The following is an 18,530-nucleotide window of genomic DNA, read 5'->3' as shown; positions in this document are numbered from 1 at the left end:
ATTACACATTCGAGTTCAAATAAAACCTATTGATCGAAATTAGATTAGGGGTTTGATTAGGAGAAGAAGAGACTTAAAAAAGAGAGGAAGATGAGTAATATTTCTCCAACCCATTCAACAGTTTCCATGGCAACAACAGTAGGAAGTACTCAAGGAGTAGGAAGTAGTGTTGGTGGTGGTGCTGCTGTTACAACATCTGAAGAAAGTTCTTCATTTCAGTTTCTAAATGATTTTACTTCTGGTCAAGAGCGTAAAGATGAGGCTGTGCTTGGTGAATTAATCTCTTTCTTTTTTCTTATTGATTTTTAGGTTATTGTGATTTTGGGATATTACTTGTGGTTACTTATCTTTGCCAGTCACTATTTGTTTTATTTCAGTTTTAAAGGCTGATTTAATGGCTGCACTGAATAAAGAGGTGAAGTCATTGGATGAAGATAATTGGAAGTTTGCTGGTCCTCGTTCGCAAATTCACCGTATTGCAAGGCCAGGTAAAACCCATGGCATTTCAAGAACCCTTTTAAAATCTGAAATGTTATAACATCATTATCAATCACCATTGGAGATGTTTTACTTGATAATTTGAAATGGGGAATGATTCGTTGAGTGTGTCTTATGGTTAGATCTTATAAGGAATGCTTAAAATAATTCTTAAACCTCTTATTGTTACATAGATGCCCCCTTATTTTGACTGTATTTTGGAGAAGCTTCCCTTGTCAGCTGCAGTGAAGCTACAAGGGTTTACTATGAAACCTTGCTACTATCATTGCAGTGAAGTTACATGGTGCATTGTATTTTTGTAGTGCAGTAAAACTATGCAACTCCTTTTTTTTTCACAGACAGTTTGAAAAAGAGGATTTATTTGAGATACGATGGTTCAGATTTTAGTGCGAGACGGGTTTCTTGGATCTAGAACCCTTATTTAGTAATTAGCAGACTTTGAAAAGTTCCAGCGATTATACAAAAAGAATTAGTCTTACTATCTAGGATGTGCCACTTAGGATGAAAAATGTAGCCAGAATTTCAAGACAGGAGTGGCCGAAGTCTGCTAACCCCTCTATACTTGGTCATTTTCTCTGTCAGATTTTAAGGTAAATTACATCATGTTGATTAATGATTCACGTCATTTGGATATAGGGAGATCGCTCCCTGCTTAAATTATTGCTATATTTGATGAATCGAATCTGATTCTACCTTTTAGAGGACAAAATCAACACACCCATTTGATGAGAGACTCTTGGGCTAATGAAAGCTAGGTTTAAGGTCTATGTACTAAACTTCGCTCCTTTTTGGCTCGCTAAGTATGATCAGCTTACTTGGCTCCAGTATGCTAGACTCTCGTCTCTCGACACTGTTGGTGTGAAACGTAGTATAAGAAATCCGTATCTTCTGGTTTCTGTGTTTAACCAATATATGCTCTTCATCTACTACGATATTTTTCTCGCAATACTAGCCAACTTTTCTAGGCATCTTCATATAATGGAGTGAAGTGAGAGAATCTTTGTTGACTATAATGGCACTTCCATTGATAATTGTTTGCCTTTTTCAATACTCTGATTCTTTTACTCTTTCTTACTCATTTTTATGTGTTGATTTAATTTTCTGGTATTTAACAGTTTCCATGGCAACTTCTGTGGGTTTCTTTCAGGTGGAATCTTGCACAAGCAGTCACAACTGGAACCCCCAAAGCAGTGGAATTTGGGTCAGTAAGTAAGATCCAAGTTAACCTCAATTTTTAACCAGATTTTTAAGGTATCAGTGGTTGTGATGATCCTACTTTTTTGTTGTGAAAGTTGGCCAAAGGGAAATTGTATGTCAATTTTGTAGCAACTGCTGTGTATAACTTGAAATATGAATTAAAATCGATCTTAAGCTCAATCTCTTAGTCTGATTGATAATTAACGTCTTGGGCTTACTCTTCAAGTTGTTAGTTCCACGATATTTATTAAAACGTAAGCTATTTGAGCATCATTCTGATTTTTGGAGAACAGAACAGAATCACTTAGTGAACCGAATTTATAGAATGGGAGTAAAGGTTGTTTCATTGTTTTGTTTGTTTCATTGTTTTGTTTGTTAAACAATTTCAGAATTCCTAACAGTTAAAGATTAAAATTCGGATAACACTGATCCTGGGATTGATGGTAGCATCATAATTTGTGATAACCTTAGAGCTTATTGATTCATCCCCTAAACCATATCCAAATTTGTGTAGAGACTAGTTAAACCCCATTTCTCTGGCTCTGGTAATGATATCTATACCCACTAAAGTTTCTGGAACACAAAGTTCTCACTCAAGCAATGTAGGAAGTTCGAGTAATCCAATAATTATGCTTATTAGCATGAGACTAAATGAGCAGCAATTAGAAACAAAAATAATGTGGGCTCAAACGAAAAGCAGGGGTGCAAAATAGAATTCAGGATATATAAATATATTTAAGGATCCTTGTTCTTCATTTCCCTGATCACAAGTTCGTCATTTCCCTGATCACAAGACTTGGAGATCACTGTGTAAATATAGCAAATAATGTAAAGGATACTTGCATTCTAGAAATACAGTGATTCCAAGAAATAGTACTACCTCATTTTTCTAGCCTCATTGTTTCCCTAACACTAAACCACAGGCTTACAGAGATATTTTCTTCTTCCTTTCTATTCAAGGCCTATAACAATTGGATGATTTATAGTCTCACCCTCGACTCGATCGAGGAACTCGCAAGGGATATCACCATCAAGAATTTGAACTCTGAACTTAATGCATTCATTGCCATGCGCTGTGAGTTCAAAGACGCACCCATCTCCGACTTTGAGGTTGTTATCCTGAACAAAATATTTCCAGCTTGGATCAAATCTTTTGACTGAACGATTGCCGCAATATTTCATTCTCCAGGTTTTGTTTTGGTAAGAAAGAATGACTGGAACCTCTTCTTCTGGAAGTAGTTGACTGACAGATTTAGGTATCCCCTGACAAGGAAAACAATTATTCATATTCTCTTTTGTTCAAACAAAAACGATATCTATTCACCAACCAATTAGGGATCGGAGCTTCTAAGTTAAAAACTAGAAATACTCAACCTGGTAGAATTTAAAGCATACTCACCATGTTATAGAGTTGTGTTTTCGCAAGAATGCAGTGAAAGTATGGTTTATCTGTAAGAAAGTAAGGTTCATCTTGTTCATCAGTTGTGGTATCATCCAATTTCATTTTATACTGTTCCTCTTCTGTGGCATCCATTCCGTTTTCAGCTTCTCGCTGAATTGGATTAAGCTGTGCTTCGGAATCGTTTATATGTGATATTTGAATAGCTGCCAAGAAGAGAAAGCAAGAGGGAAGTTAAAAGCTCATAAAGGAATTTGAGGCACTGAGCTCATTGTCTCTACAGCAGCATAACTAGCGTAGTCTTACTTTCACCAATTTTATGCGGAGAAGGAAGACCCAATAATATCTGGGAAGATCCAGAATGTTCCAATTCCATTTGAGTGTCCAGCTGAATTGGTCCAGCAACATTAACTTGGGGTTTGTCCATAGCTGTAGGGAAAAAAAAGATCAAGATAAATGGAATCAGCCGACAAAGAATTTCAAGCAGAAAGCCTCTCTTTTCAGAAAAGATAACACAACTTTTACATTCGTCAACTTTCTGTTGAGAGGGAGGACTTGATTCTTTCTGCAAGAACCCCGACTGTTCATCAACTGAAATACAATTACTCGACGAAGGCTCCATCTGATAAAGTGAACAATGGACTTCCATTTCATATTGGTAATAAAGATGCTAAACACAAGGATGAAACTGCATGAATGATAACTGGAAAGCAAAAAGAACAATGCCAAACATGTCTTTATTTTACCTTGCGAGTTACTTTGAGTAAAAAGGAATTGCAACTAGTTACCATTTTAAATGATTTTTTCATTAGGTTTTTTTATTTTTGACTCATAAGATACTAATCTAGATTGGAGGGCCAGTTTCAGAACTAGATGTAGTTAAGTTACAATAAATACAGATGATGGCATTTCACGCTTTCAACCCTCCAACGACACTCTAGCAGTAATACATTCTATGTTAAGTTCATAAACACTAGCATCAGACTGCTTATATACAAAAATAGTGAGTGCAAGCCACTTCCACAGCTCAATGCCGAAAGACTGATCATTAAGATAGTTTCAGCATAACGAACCTGACCTTTTAGTAGACCTAACCCTGTACTGCATTTGAAACCCATTCCACAATCATCCTAACCAAAAACATTGCTGTTTGAATGGCTTACACAGACAACCAGAGGGACCAACAGGTGTTCAGGGGGATGAAGCACGACACGTAGGATAATAGAGACAGTACGTCTAACCGAAAACAGAGACACAAGTAAAGGCATCAAACATTATGTGTTCAACTTGACTCCCCAAAAGATGGTGAAGATCTTAACATCATTATAGCTAAACAATCTTTGATCCCAACGATCACAAAGTTGAGAAAAGTATTATTCTTGCACAGATTATGACTTAATAACCTTAGGGTTAATAGATTTAACTGCTATGCCTCTAGGGTTTGTGAGTAAAACTGAAATTAGGATCTGCACACTCTTCAAGGTTGGCAAGGAACTCACTGTAATGAGGAATATCTGAAAACGGAAAATGCAGTCTAAAGCTACATTATATGATAAGTGCTAGAACTAAGGTTTGTATGCTGTTTACACTGACATTAGGGGGGAAACGCTTAAAGAACTTGAACTAAAAAAGATGAAAAAAAGTTGGGGCTTGTGAGAAGAAGTTAGTGTTTCTTATTGCATTTATCGACCACTGCCATGAAACAAACAAGGAAATGAGAAAGAAGAGAGTGAGAGGGAGAACCTGCGAGTGATATTCTTCCGGAGACTAATGAAGCTTTTTCCTCGTTTTCCTTCTGTGTTTAGTCATTTTCTTAGGCAGTGATGGTGTTTTTATTACGACTCTGGGAAGTAGATGAGTCAATAATGGTCAACGCCGTACCTCACTCGACCACGAGATTCAACTACTTCAATAATATTTCTGGAATCTTAATATTGGCAGGTAGGGTTGTTAATGGGTCCGGGTTCCTGGACCCTACTTATAAAACATCGGGTCCAGTTTCCAACGACTTCGGGTCCGATTGCTAAAAAGGAAAAGCTAAGGTCCAACCCATGGATAACCCATAATATGAGGCCCTTAATTAAAAGAAATTTAAATCTAGGTCCCGAATTATTAAAAGACATACATGCGCTTTTATATATTGTCAAACCCCAAATTAAATAAAATTTAAATTTAAGCCCAAAATTATTAAATCTAAGCCCAAAATTATTAAAGTATAGTGTGAATGTGTAAACAGAAGTTACACATGCATATGGCATGTGTATCCAGAAGTTACACATCCTTATGACATGTGTAATGCAAAGTTACACATCAAAAAAATAGACATAAAAAAGAATGCATATAAAAAATACATGTATTACTTTAATATTCATTTACAATAATTTCTTAGCATGTATAACTAGAAGTTACACACGCTTCTGTCTAGTGTAATTGAGAGTTACATATGCATCTATCTAGTGTAACTGAGAGTTACACATGCATCTGATTTGTGTATTCAACGTCAACTCCAATTCCAGCGAGTCCATTACACCATTTAAGCAATTAGCTTTTATGAAGTTATCTGAAACCTGCAATATAACAACAAGCAAATCTGCATTTTCCAGGAAAAAAATATAGTCAAACACCACACAAAAGGAGGCAAAAGTTCGTAAACATGTAAAATCTATGTAACCAGAAGTTACACATACAATCTATGTAACCAGAAGGAGGCAAAAGTTCGTAAACAGGTAAAATCTATGCATGATATCCCATTCCGTAAGAGCTTGCACAAACAAAAACGTAGACTTTTTATCATATCCATCTGAGCATCAAACTAACATGGTTCGAAGACCTCAGTGTTTATAATTCAAAGTTTTTATGTTTGGATACATCTAAACTAATGTGTGGATGCACACATGCTTTTATAATGCAAAGAAATGTCTAAGACTCTAATGTCTTACACCTAACTCGTACGCAATCACCTAACTATGCATATAGAACAATCACAGTGAAACTCATCAAACAAACACGATGATGAAGACAAGTTGTAAGAGAGATCAATACCCGAAAGAGCTTACTTCACATCTGAATTTCCTCTATTCCATTACCACTATCTTAACTGCAGCTGCACCAGTACCTGTAATGTTAACTCCTAACATACATATATTTGAGCATCATTAACTCAAACCCATCTGATTCTTCAACCAGTGCATACCTGAGCTATTCCCATTCATCCCATAGCTATATCACTGCAATAACAACACCAGTTCATTCCAAACCAACGCCAAATCTGCATCTGTACCGCTTGCACACTCCTACAACTCTCTGTGAACTTTCATACTCTTAAATCAACACCTCCATAACATGTAATTAGCAACAACAACCTGTTCATAACCATTCCCAATCCTCATACCACCTGCAATTCACTTGAGAACTGCATCTTCACCGGCTAAGCTTCAATGCCATCTACAACAACAAATCCCCTCTCTCACGTACAATAAAATCAAGACATCAAACAAACTGCACAAAACACAAATAAAGCAGTTCATCAAAAATTAGAACCAAAATTACACAGGTATGTGACTAGTGTAAATAAGAGTTACATATGCTATATGCATGTGTAACTAGAAGTTACACATTCATATGACTTATGTAACTAGGAGTTACACATCCATATATTAAGGGTTACAGAGCTAATCCCCACGAAGAATAAGAAATACATGCACGACCAGGCTTAGTTGTCGCAGGATTGTTGCCCTTGGGAAGCTTTATAAGCTTACTGAGACATAACTTACACCATAAACAACATAAACATTAACACCATCTCTCTCCCCATCTTGTATTACCCTGCGAATACCACCACTAGGTCCAAATAAAAATTAAACATCCTCTCTGAAATTAACATAACCATAACCATCAGTTGCTTCAACAACTACACAGACACAAGCACTCAAGGCCATATTCAATATGTAGTCACCATAAGCTTTAAATGTAAAACAAATCCAATATGTTGCAACTAGTTACATCCTATGTTACTGTAACATCGTTTATAACCAAAATAGACAGACAATAATAGTATAAATAAGAGTTACACATGTATATGACTAGTGTAACTGGGAGTTACAGATGCATCTGAATAGTGTAATTGAGAGTTACACATGCATTTTGGATGTGTAGACGTAAGCTACACATGCAATTTGGATGTGTAGACGAAAGTTACACATGTGCGAATAATCATCAAAATGAGAAAATTGAAGCACAATGAACAACTCTCTAGCTTCAGTACCACCACTACACCAAATTCCCGGATTCGTAACAGGCATTCGTAACGGCTTTATGGCCGTTACAAAATTCCCGTTACAAATGGCCGTTACAAAAAGTTCGTAACAGACATAAGCCGTTACTAATTTTTTAAAAATTCGTAACAGAGTCAAGTTGTTACGAATTTTTTTATAGGCGTGCGAGTCACACGCTTGGTCACACCTGTGTCGTAACACCTTGAGTATGTGAGTGTGCCATTCACATGCGCACCGTTGTGTTTCCACCCAAAATCAATAACACTAGAGGATATTTCCTCCCATGCGTGTGCGATTCACATGCGTGATTTCTGTATATCCCATAATCCATTATGCAGATTATAATGGATTCTATATGCGTTTGGTAACCATTATAATAATTGCTTATTTTAATCATAATTGAAAAAATCCATTATTTCCATAAACAGAAAAAAGTTGTTTAAAAATTATTATAATCAATTATTTTTTCTTAATAAAATTGAGTTGTGTTTATTCCTCTTATTTTCTATAAACTATCAAGAGAGGGTTAAAAAACCACTAAGGAACTTAGAAAAAAGTTCTAAATCATTATTTTTCCACTACTTTTAGGGAGCATTTTTTAAAGATAATCAATTATTTAATAAAGGTGTTTGTGAAAATTTATTATAAAAATGATTATACTAAAATCATTTATCTATTTTTGATTATCTATAATCATAAATAGATAATCATAAATTTTGCCAAACAAATTGCAATTTTCATTTTTCATTTCTCTTTTTTATTTAGAACATTATTTTTGGTGGAATATCTTCCACTAATAACTAGTGGAGATTGAGTTCTTATTATTTATACTTAATGTTGTTACAAAGATAAGATTTCAAAGACGATATAATAGCTAACAAAATAGGACGAGTTACAAGCCTTCACAGCTGTGTTGTTATCTAGTCTTGTGGACCCTAGTCTTGTGGATCACTTGCAACTGTATGCTTAACATTTTTCTCTCTTCTGCTCTCAGCCTCCCCTCTCCCTCTCAGCCGATGAAACCAGATGAGTTTCTGCTCTCCTCTCTTCTCTTCCTCTCAGCCTATGAACCAGATCGAGTTTGATGAATCAGTTTCCATTCAGTTTCTCATCATCTATAATAGGATTTTTAGGGCTTCATAAATCGATTTTAGGGTTTCAGTCTGTATAATGATTCATTTTTTCGATTTTAGTTTGTTCGTCGGAGTTCGAACTTGGAAGAACTGATCTTCACTCTTAGCTAATCGTGAGAAAGCAGCTGTTCTACTTTGTTTAATTTAGGTATCTATTTTTGGTTTTGATTTCGATTTATTTTCAGCTAAATTTAGGTTTTTGTTTTAGGGTTTCAAAGTGATAATTGATTTAGGGTTTCTTCTTCAATCGATTATGATATTTGGGTTTCTGATTTAGGGCATTTTATTCAGATTTATTTTCAGATGCAGATGGGAATGAAGTTGATAAGTTGACTGAGAAGCTACAAGGGGTTGGGATTGCTTCTGCTAGTGCTGATGGAGCCGTCCTTAACAACTTCTAAAGGTAATTTTGATGTTTTGGGTTATTGTTTTTTTTTTTTTTGGTTTTAAAAAGGAATTCTTATCAATTGGCGAGTTTTTGTGTCAAACTAGATTTGTGGGTTTGATTCAGTAACTTCTTGTAAGCTTTTCTTTTCTTTGAAGTTGTTTTAAGTGCAGCTACAAAACTGAAATTTTGGGGTTTATAGCCGTGAACAGGGGCGGAGATTATAGCCGTGAAAATCAGTCTGGGTCTGATATTGCTTCCATTTGAATTGAGAATTAAACTTCAAACGCAGGTTATATCATTTTTCTTATATCTTGAGAAATTTTAGCATCATCTATGTTCGCAAGTCTGTTGGTAATTGGTTGTGGACAAGGTGTTTGTGACTTTGCCGCAAACAAGGGGTATGCAATTAGAAAATCTGATACATGAGTACTATTTTGATTCGTATTTTGATTATTGATCTCGTCTAAATAACTAATTATTGCTATTGTGATACTTTTGTTGGTTATGATATATAATTTGGAAATGTATTTGTTTGATGTATGTTAATCTTGTTGGTTATGGTATACTGATACGTGCTTCTGATTTAAGTTGCCGACATGGAGATGGTCAGCTGCACTAGCAAGTCAATAGTTAGTTCTTCGTTATTGCTATTTGGCTCAAGTTAATATATTCATTATGTATGAATATCTTTGTAGCACTTTTGTAATATCAGATCTTTAATTTGAATGCAACTGCTTGATTTGGGTTGTCGATTATCCCACCAACATGATACAGTAGTTTACTAATACATTTTATGCAAGGTTATGAGCTAGGAAATCCATTTTAATTAATTCCAAATAAGAAGGTTGTAGTGTGAACATACAGTTGTAGTGGATGGTTAACATTTATTAGTGGACATGGCACATGAATTTCTTTATAAACATATGAATTGATCTAGTGGATTATGTTCTAGTACAAGAGTTTTAGTGTAATACCGAGACATACTATTTATTTTATATAGTCGTCGTCCGGCTAGGATTATTGGTGTTCTATCAACAAATACAGAATTAAAGAATTAGCATTTTGTATGCTTTGAGTTTGTTGTAATAAGGGTGTTACCAGGTGGAATCAAGATTTCCCATGTGTCTACTTTATAACTATTCATATGCATGGCTAGAAATGATAAAATCTTGTTGCTATGAATACAATCATGGTTTGGTGAGACTGTCAGTACTAGTAGATAATGTTGGTTGTACATTGTGTAGGAGTATTCAATATTGAATGAATGAATTCTAATGCGTCGAATCTCAGGGACTAGAATTTGTTCTTAAGATTTGTTTGAGAAAGTGACTTCCTTGACTAATAAAATTTAGGTTCGTTTACGGGACACTGTGAAACTATGAATAAAGTACATTTTAAATTTGCCAACACTTCGTTAGTAAAGATACAAAGAAATATTTCTTCCTTGCAATTCTGACCGGAGATTAAACTTAATGAAGACATGTTCTGTGTAGTAACGATGGTGGGTTGTTTAATGCAGTTAAAATTGATGATTTAGAATGTTGAGAGTCTTTTGAGAAACCCAAGTTTGTTATATCAACTTGCTGTTTATGATAAACTTTGTTCTCTTTATATTGCTGCTGCTATTGGTAAGATCCGCGTAAAAGACACTAATTATTACATTATACTTACTCTGAGCATAATATGTTTCTCGTTTTAAGCAGGTAAATGATACTGTGGGAACATTAGCCCTTGGACATTTTCATGACAAAGACACTCTAGCAGCAGTGATAATTGGAACTGGTGCTAATGCTTCGTATGTGGAGCGAACAGATGCAATAATCAAGACTCAGGGCCTTCTTACAAATTCAGGAGGCATGGTATCTTTTTTGTGATCTCTGAGTTATAACTCACTGCCTACTTTCTTGGAGAATATGTGATAGTTTACATAGTTCTTACATGTTGAGGTTTGGTTCTTTAGGTAGTGAATGATAATGTGGGAACATTAGCCCTTGGACATTGTGTGGAAAACATATAGCCCTTTAATCATAGGTCTAGAAAATAACTTATAATATCTAAGTAGATATTAGAAAAGCTGAAAAAGGCTTCCGTTTTGGTTTAAATAGGCATTAACCTTTCCTATGAGCCTGTGAAGGGTTCATTTTAGTACATGTTTACATGTACAGATATTGCATTTGAATCTATCATGTATGATTTGGCGGAAAGTATTACTTTTTTTTACTTTCGATCGAGTCTTTTGTCCTCTTTGTGGTCTTAGAAGAACTAGTTGACACTTAGGTATTCCGAATTTGACTTGTTGTTCATGGTAGACACAAATTTTCTTATGTGGTCTAATTCTGATGGGACCAAAAATAATATGCATTTGCCATATGTTGCAGTCATATGACCTGATAGTATGACTTTGGTTTGCTGCAGGACCAAAGATAGTGCCAACTTATGAAGCTTCATCTTACCTAATTGCAGTTAACTAGTTAAGTATCTTTGTCTTTCCTAATTTCATAATCTATACTGCCAGAATATAGATGAATGAGAAGTATCTTAACAGTTGCACTCTGCAACTGCAGGTAATTTATCAGGAATGTGGTGAATCCGATGACATGGGGGCCGAGATATTAATTCCCTGCAAAATGTGTAAACCACCTGCCAAACACCCGTATGTTGAGCCAAGAACCATTCGTCTCATGGTTTCCGTTGTTTTTTCGTGCTAACGCCGCACTTGAATTTTGTTGCTGGGAATATCGTGTTGCAATTGTCTATCTTTGACTTACTTGAGGCTACCTACAACAGTTAGAGTATATGAGTGCTATTTACTTGTCATAATAATGCTGCCTGTTGTATTTTGCAGGATTGCCTACATCGAGTTTTCTAATGCCCAAGCTTTCAACAAAGCAAGCCTGCAAAGGATATAATGAACTAGCTGTTGTTATTTGAATGATGCTCTATTTCATCAGAAAGGGTGGAGAACAAAGGAGCTTCAAGATTTTGTAAGTTCCATGTATTTAAGTTTTGTAGGCAGTTAGTAAGTTTGTATTTGTTCCCTTAGAAATTTGGAACCTTCCATGTATTCCTTTAGAAATTTGATACTTGACAAAAAACAAAAAGTTTGGTACATAGAGAAATTTCAGTTCTTTTGTTATATGAACCTGAGATGAATTGAATGAATGTGATTATCAATTGAATGAAGAAATTGTTGTTGAGTGGGGTTATGAATGTATTGAAAGGTGTATGCAGGGTATTGAATTTAGAATTCCGGCAGAAAAGTACTACCGGTCAGCTTGACCAATTTTGACCAGGTCAAGGCTGACTGGCAGTAATTTTTCTGTTGTTACAAAAAAGATCGTAACGGCTCTAAGCTGTTACAATCTGCCACTTAGTAACGGTTACACGCTGTTACAATCTGCCACGTAGTAACGGTTAAAGCTGTTACAATCTGCCACGTAGTAACGGCTCGCCAACGTTACGGCAGCGATGTTACAAAAACAATTCGTAACGGCCAAGAGCTGTTACCACGTGGCAAATTCGTAACGGCTGAAGCTGTTACAAGGGCCCGTTACAACCAAAATTCGTAATGGCCACAAAGCCGTTACAAAAAAAATGTAACACCCACTTTTGCAACAGGCAAGAGCCGTTACAATCCGTTTAACGGGTTAGTTCTGTTTCTAATCCCAGAATTTGGTGTAGTGCACTACCAGGCTACCAACATCACCACCTGCTCAAACTTTCACCATCACAAGCTATGAACTGAAAATTGAAGCAGAAGCCATAATTTAGTAACCAAATTCATTTTACCTCTACAATCACTTCCGATCCAAATTTTCCTTCCATATCTCTTTATTCTTCAACTTTAGTTTCTATGGATTTGACATCACCGTTGCCAGTAATTGACGCTCTGTAGAAGGTATTGACATAAAATTTTGATTAGATATATAATCTAAATCTTAAAATCGTACTACATCATGTTGTTTAAATTTGAACAACCAAAGCAAATATAGATTGAACTAAAAATCATTTTTTAAGAAAATGTAACATTAGAGGTGAGCAAAAATCAGTTCAAAAATCAAACTATATAGAATTCGTATCTAATAGATGGGTAAATGAGATAATGATTCACTGATTTCAAATCTGAAAACCGATTTTCGATCGAGATAAAAAATTAAAAGATCTATCGAATTTTGTTCAAGAACCCTAGAAATTTTTCTTGAATGTTTTTACGAAATTTTACTCTCAACAGTAAGATTAAGGTGAGATTATAACAGATCTAACTCTACTTATGATTTCAATAAGAGATTTATGCTGAAAATTTAAATCTGAAAAATCAAAGAACTAAATCTACTTATTGAATTGAAACGTTAAAGATAAAACGAAGCTTATCTGTTCAATCTTCAGATTTATTTGCTGCTGCTGATGATTATCATTCATTTTCCATCGATTTTCATTGAATCTCCGAAGAACAAGTGATGTTGATGTCGAATTAACGTTTAGATAATCAGGATCTAGGTTTTGAATTCATTTTTCACTGAAAATTCCAATCGAAAATTGTGTCTTCTCGCCTGTTCCTTCATCCGAGAGAGAGCGGAAGGAAAATGAGATAGAGAAAGTGAAAAAGAAAATGAATTGAAAAAGAAAATATCTAATGATATAAATACTAAAGGGAAGTGTAGTCATTATTAGAATTTCTAATAATTAATTATGGGCCAGATCTGAAAAATGATTTTTGGGCCTAATAATATCATTTTGTTAAAGTATGGAGTTGACAGTGGATGATCCATTTAGTGGGGTTTCTATATATTGAACCCATATAGTAGGGGGGTTCTAGTATTTTTCACTTGCTAAAAATGTGGATCCAAAATCGAATCCGTTAAAAACTCTGGTACTCGTAGGTTTTTGGTACCCGTTGGGTATTAAGGAAACTATAAACTAAACATGGCTAGTTTGGGGCCTATAGGAGTTATTTGGGGCCTATCACTACGTGACAAAATTAGGAAAAAGTACTAAGTTACCCTCACTTTTAAAATTCAATTCTAATTTATATCCTTTTAAATTTAAAATCATTTCAAAACCAAAATCTATTCAAATCATTTCTCTCACAAATTAAAACTCAAACTCTAATTCATCAATCGGTTCTAACAACATCAATCGATTTAAAAGAAATTTCATAATCCATTTTATTTTTAACATAATCGGTTGATGTTCATGTCCATATTTACCAATTCCTATGGCAATCGGCCGACGTTCATGAACACGTCAACCGAATTGTCCTGAATGTGTTTTCTGATCGAAGGAAATTTAACCAGAATCGGTAAAAGTTAATGCCCACATAAACCGATTATGGTATGGAAGAGATACCAGTTTTTTGTATTTTTTTTTTGTTAGAATCATATTACGTGGATGTTCACATAAACCGATTATACGAACGAAACAATCGGTTTATATGTCACTAGGAAAACCCTGATTGCTAGAATCGGGTTTCAATTATGCATATGTGAACCGATTCCAGATATCCTTCGTGAACTTCAAAACACCAACTCAGAATCGGTTAACGAGTGCATGAATGTAAACCGATTCTGGTTTGTGTTCGGGAAAAAAAATCACTTATTTAATGTTTTGGAATTCGATTTAGATTAGTTGATCTCACATCTAAAACGTTAATTAATACCTTAAACGATTAGTTAACACTAATTAATCAAGGGTAAAATGGGTAAAAAATAATAGTTGGATAAGGGCTTGTGTAAAATTGATATCTAATGACCCTTTTTGTCATTTAGTAACATGTCCCAATTAAATGCTCCAGACCCCAAACTAGCCAGAAAAATAAAACTCAAAAACCTAATATCTTTTTCTTTTTGACTTGAATTTAAATTATTTTTATAAAAATTATTATTATTTTGTTGTTAAAGTCCTAAATACTTATAATGTAAGAATAAATGGAAAAAAATCAAAGTCAAAACTGGAAAAATACTTATAATTTTACTAAAATGATGAATTAAAAAATGAATAATCGGTACCCTACGGGTATTACTCGTTTGGACCTATTAAGATTTCGGGTCCAATCAGTAAATACCCACCAGGTCCTAAGTTAATTATCCTTTGTAAACAATCATCATGCACGGTACCATTAATGTTCGGACATTACTGTTCGGACCTTAGTGCGTATTCTTTTGAGCAATTAAAAAATAACTTTTTCACATGCTTACATGAATTTCATCTAAACAAAGTGTTAGCTTGAATTTAAGCAATCTTATCTTGAATTTTCTTGCTTTAATATACTTTAGTTATAATTATAATCAACCCCCTTGTTTCATAAGTAATCAAAATAAATTGACAAACCATAACTCCATTGGATCAAATTTGTTCTTATTGTTATACTCTTATTTATAATTATGAGTGAAAGAAGTTAAATAAGAATATCAAAAAAGTAGTACGTAATCAATCTATATATTGTTCGAGTCCTAATTGATTGAATTCTGTAAGACTAGTTCTTGTTGGATTCGTATCTTAAAATATAGATTACAAATCTCATGCTTGTTGGAATTTGTATCTTGTACGATTCGGTACATACTACATTGATCCTGGATATCGATTTTTAAAATCGTCCAAGAACTCTTCCACACAATCAGGTACACGTACTTTGGTTTGTGCATATCGATTGTGGAAAGGAAAGAAAGAAACTTTTACCTTGGTTTGTGCATGTTGATTGTGGAAAAGAAAGAGAGAAACTCTATATACAATCTTACACAAGGGCTTTTACTATTAACCTACTTGTGATTGTTTTAGGTTTTGTTCATATAGGTTGCCGAATGAAAAAGTTGGTAGTGTACTTGGTGCCCTCTCCTTTTCACTAGTTTCAATTTATCAATCTCTTTGTGTTGATTTCTGTTTATACGATAAACTTTGGATTTGATTAACTAAGTTTCAGTCTCATAACTGGCTTATGTTTTCTTATGATTTCTGACTTTTTGATGTATAGTTCATTTTCGATCTAACAATGTTAGAGCATTGCTCGGTCGAACTCACAAGTGTTGCTATCTCAAACATGTTGTCAAATTTAGTTGTCAAAATTATATCTTGATTTCTAGTCTACAATTAGTTAAGTCTCGGACTAGGATAGAAATGTAGTTGAGAAACAGTGGATCACGACAGTCATCATTGCGTTCTACCGTTGAAGGCGAATATCAACCGAAGCTTTTGGAGAACTTCATCAAAAAAAGGTAAGTGAAGACTCAACCACCTATTTCTCAATTTATATTCACTTTTCTATCATTGAGACGATGTCACTGTTTATGGGTGAAAACTATTTCTGCCGGTTTTGGTAATTTGGGGTGTGTGGATGAGAAATGATTCTAAACCCTAAACAAATGCACTACACAAGAGTGCTTGTGATTCGAGAAATCAATCTGTACAACTCTGTCCTAAACTAAGAAATGGCCGTTCCAGACTTGCTTCGGTCACAAAGTGAAGGAGATGGGGTTGATCTTAGGGAGGGAAGCGAAGAAGGTGTTGAGATTGTGAAGGTGTTGGCTGTGTATGACTTGTATCAGAAAGCTGAACTGGCTTGCAGAATGTAAGCTATCAGTTCTGGTGTTTGGATACGGTTGTATCAACACTTGGTTTCTGTTTTATGTTGTTTTGAAATAGGGAGGAGAACCTATTTATACAAATCATTGAGCCTTACCCACGTCTCTCATGGGAAATGGAGAAAGTGGAGTGATGGAGTAGTGGAGTTGCGTGTGTTAGTGTCACACGATTAGTCTTGCCCACTTCTCCCATCATCACTAACCGTCCATGTCTTCCTGACACGTTCTTGTGATGGCGCGTTGTGCGCTGCACGCTATAAACCGCCAGACCAATACCCCAGTATGTAGCCCCCAGTTTGTGACATGATTAATGTCTCGAGTGTGTGGATCGTGGGACCCACAAAAGGTAGCATGTGATGCTAGATTAAATAACTAAGTTATTTGGGAAGTCGATATTTGTGAAATATCGTGTGTATTCTATGCAGGTAATGCATCGAATATAATCAGCATGTGTGAAGCATCGCTGTTTTAAGGCTTAACGAAGTAAGTCACGATTAAGCGTCTTAAAATAGATGCATGTCTAGCCATTTTCGAGTGATCGTTTAGAGGCTATACATGTAAGTCCTGACTTGGCCGATCACTTTGTGCGGAAGAGTGGTGGATGATGATTGTGGTGATGCCTCACTGGTCGCCTAATTCCTGTCTTAGGTTGTCCGTCTAAGCTGGTGAAGTTGGACGGACAAGATGGATTACGACCCACATCTGCGACCGTTGGATTAGGGTTTCGGAGGTGCTCAAACACCAACCTTTAGCTTGGTCGAATCCAAGCGTGGGAGACATATTTGGCAGGACCGATCGGGCATGTGTGTAGACGGCATGCTGGCGTAGGCGCCTATACCTCACTGTCTCATGAAGGTGCAATCTAGACCACTGAATTTGTCAGGCAAAGAGGAATGGTTGAGATTGATTTGCGACAGAAATCTCATGCCGCAAAGGCCGCGCGTCATGCCTACTTCGGGCGCGTGTTTCGAGACGACCAAGCCTTGTCGGTCTTGGACGATCAGTCAGGCATGCAGACGGCGGGCTGGTGTACACGTATGTACCTTATTGTCCCATAGAAACGTGATCTAAGCCACTCAATTTATCCGGCGAAGTTGAGTGGTCGTGATTGGTTTGCAATTGGGAAGTGTGACCACGCCTAGTTTGAGCGTACGTATCGAGGCAACCATCCATGGTATTCCTTGGCCGATCGGGTGTGAAGATAGGTGGGCCCATAGTGATCGTGTTGATACCCACTGAACCTGCTTAGTCTATTCCTGGACCCTTCATTCGAGCAGGAGAAAATGGACGCTCGTGATCGATTTGCGACACAAACCCATTAGGGTTTCTTGTCCGGTCGTGTGCATGCATGTTTGGCTAACCGAAAACATGTGCTACATACCTCATCCGGTGAGGCCGACCATGTGGGACCCTTGCTGGGACGGTGGTGAGCATGGTGGTATATGTACGACCACCTCAGGCTTGATCTAAGCCATCCAACCATGCTGGTGAAGTTGGATGGTCGTGATCAATTTTAGGTTTTTAATGGACTTTTCTGCGACCCTCAATTCTCCACGCTGACCCAACTTCGGACAATCGTATATTTCAATCTGATCAGGTTAGGGAAGAGTCAGTCATGCAGGTAGGAAGAAGGTCCGCCGGTGTACATGACAAGCTTTGTCTAACCGGTAATGGGATAATCTACGTCGTCCAACCATGCTGGTGAAGTTGGACGGTCGTGATGAATTTGAGACTGCCGTATGCGGTCTTGTGCGCACAAGCTTTTCCAAGCTGCTCCACACCAGTCTGGATATCCATTCTAGGCTGGCGTTTGGTGATTATTTTGTCAGGCGTGACTTTGCACCTTTGTGGTCGACTTGCGTGGTCGTGATTATTTCCAAGACTGTCGTAGACAGTCCAGATGCTCGATCGGGTTAGTATAACACTCCGAGAATTGCAGCCTGTACGGGTATTTTGTATATGCTTCATTATTAACGCTTGGAGATTCGTGTTGCTCTGCTGAGAGCAACACTCAGTCGTCATACCGCACCAATAATGAGAGTGGAGCAGTACAGAAAATACAAGGCT

The 18,530-nt window shown here is 36.2% G+C and overlaps 2 protein-coding genes and 1 long non-coding RNA gene across 6 annotated transcripts; 2 read left to right on the top strand and 1 right to left on the bottom strand.

Annotated features, from left to right (window-relative positions):
- The first annotated feature begins 4 nt into the window (after positions 1-4).
- On the top strand, positions 5-1,899 carry LOC113297419 (protein SAMBA-like). The gene is made up of 3 exons (XM_026545874.1): positions 5-271; positions 378-488; positions 1,646-1,899. Exons 1-3 carry the CDS (start codon positions 91-93, stop codon positions 1,705-1,707), a joined length of 354 nt encoding a protein of 117 aa, XP_026401659.1. The 5' UTR covers positions 5-90; the 3' UTR covers positions 1,708-1,899.
- Positions 1,900-2,425: 526 nt separating this feature from the next.
- LOC113292696 (B3 domain-containing protein Os04g0386900-like) lies at positions 2,426-4,960 on the bottom strand. Of its 3 annotated transcripts, none has more exons than XM_026541569.1 (5): positions 4,838-4,887; positions 3,620-3,716; positions 3,401-3,523; positions 3,095-3,300; positions 2,426-2,958 (listed from the first exon to the last, which is right to left on the bottom strand). In XM_026541569.1, exons 2-5 carry the CDS (start codon positions 3,714-3,716, stop codon positions 2,647-2,649), a joined length of 738 nt encoding a protein of 245 aa, XP_026397354.1. In that variant the 5' UTR covers positions 4,838-4,887; the 3' UTR covers positions 2,426-2,646. The 3 variants fall into 3 exon arrangements, with proteins under 3 accessions (XP_026397354.1, XP_026397355.1, XP_026397356.1); XM_026541570.1 differs by lacking the exon at positions 4,838-4,887 and adding an exon at positions 4,173-4,193; XM_026541571.1 differs by lacking the exon at positions 3,620-3,716 and having other exon boundaries at positions 4,838-4,960.
- Positions 4,961-8,294: 3,334 nt separating this feature from the next.
- On the top strand, positions 8,295-12,136 carry LOC113292695. 2 transcript variants are annotated; one of them, XR_003331828.1, is made up of 7 exons: positions 8,295-8,649; positions 8,793-8,904; positions 9,089-9,178; positions 10,593-10,748; positions 11,305-11,359; positions 11,454-11,542; positions 11,735-12,136. It is a non-coding gene; the product is annotated as an uncharacterized LOC113292695 (long non-coding RNA). The 2 variants fall into 2 exon arrangements; XR_003331827.1 differs by having other exon boundaries at positions 9,089-10,748.
- The last annotated feature ends 6,394 nt before the right edge of the window (positions 12,137-18,530 follow it).

The sequence above is a fragment of the Papaver somniferum genome, chromosome 7 (assembly GCF_003573695.1).
Source record: "Papaver somniferum cultivar HN1 chromosome 7, ASM357369v1, whole genome shotgun sequence".
Classification (NCBI taxonomy): Eukaryota; Viridiplantae; Streptophyta; class Magnoliopsida; order Ranunculales; family Papaveraceae; genus Papaver; species Papaver somniferum.
This window is presented reverse-complemented; position numbering and strand designations above follow the sequence as displayed.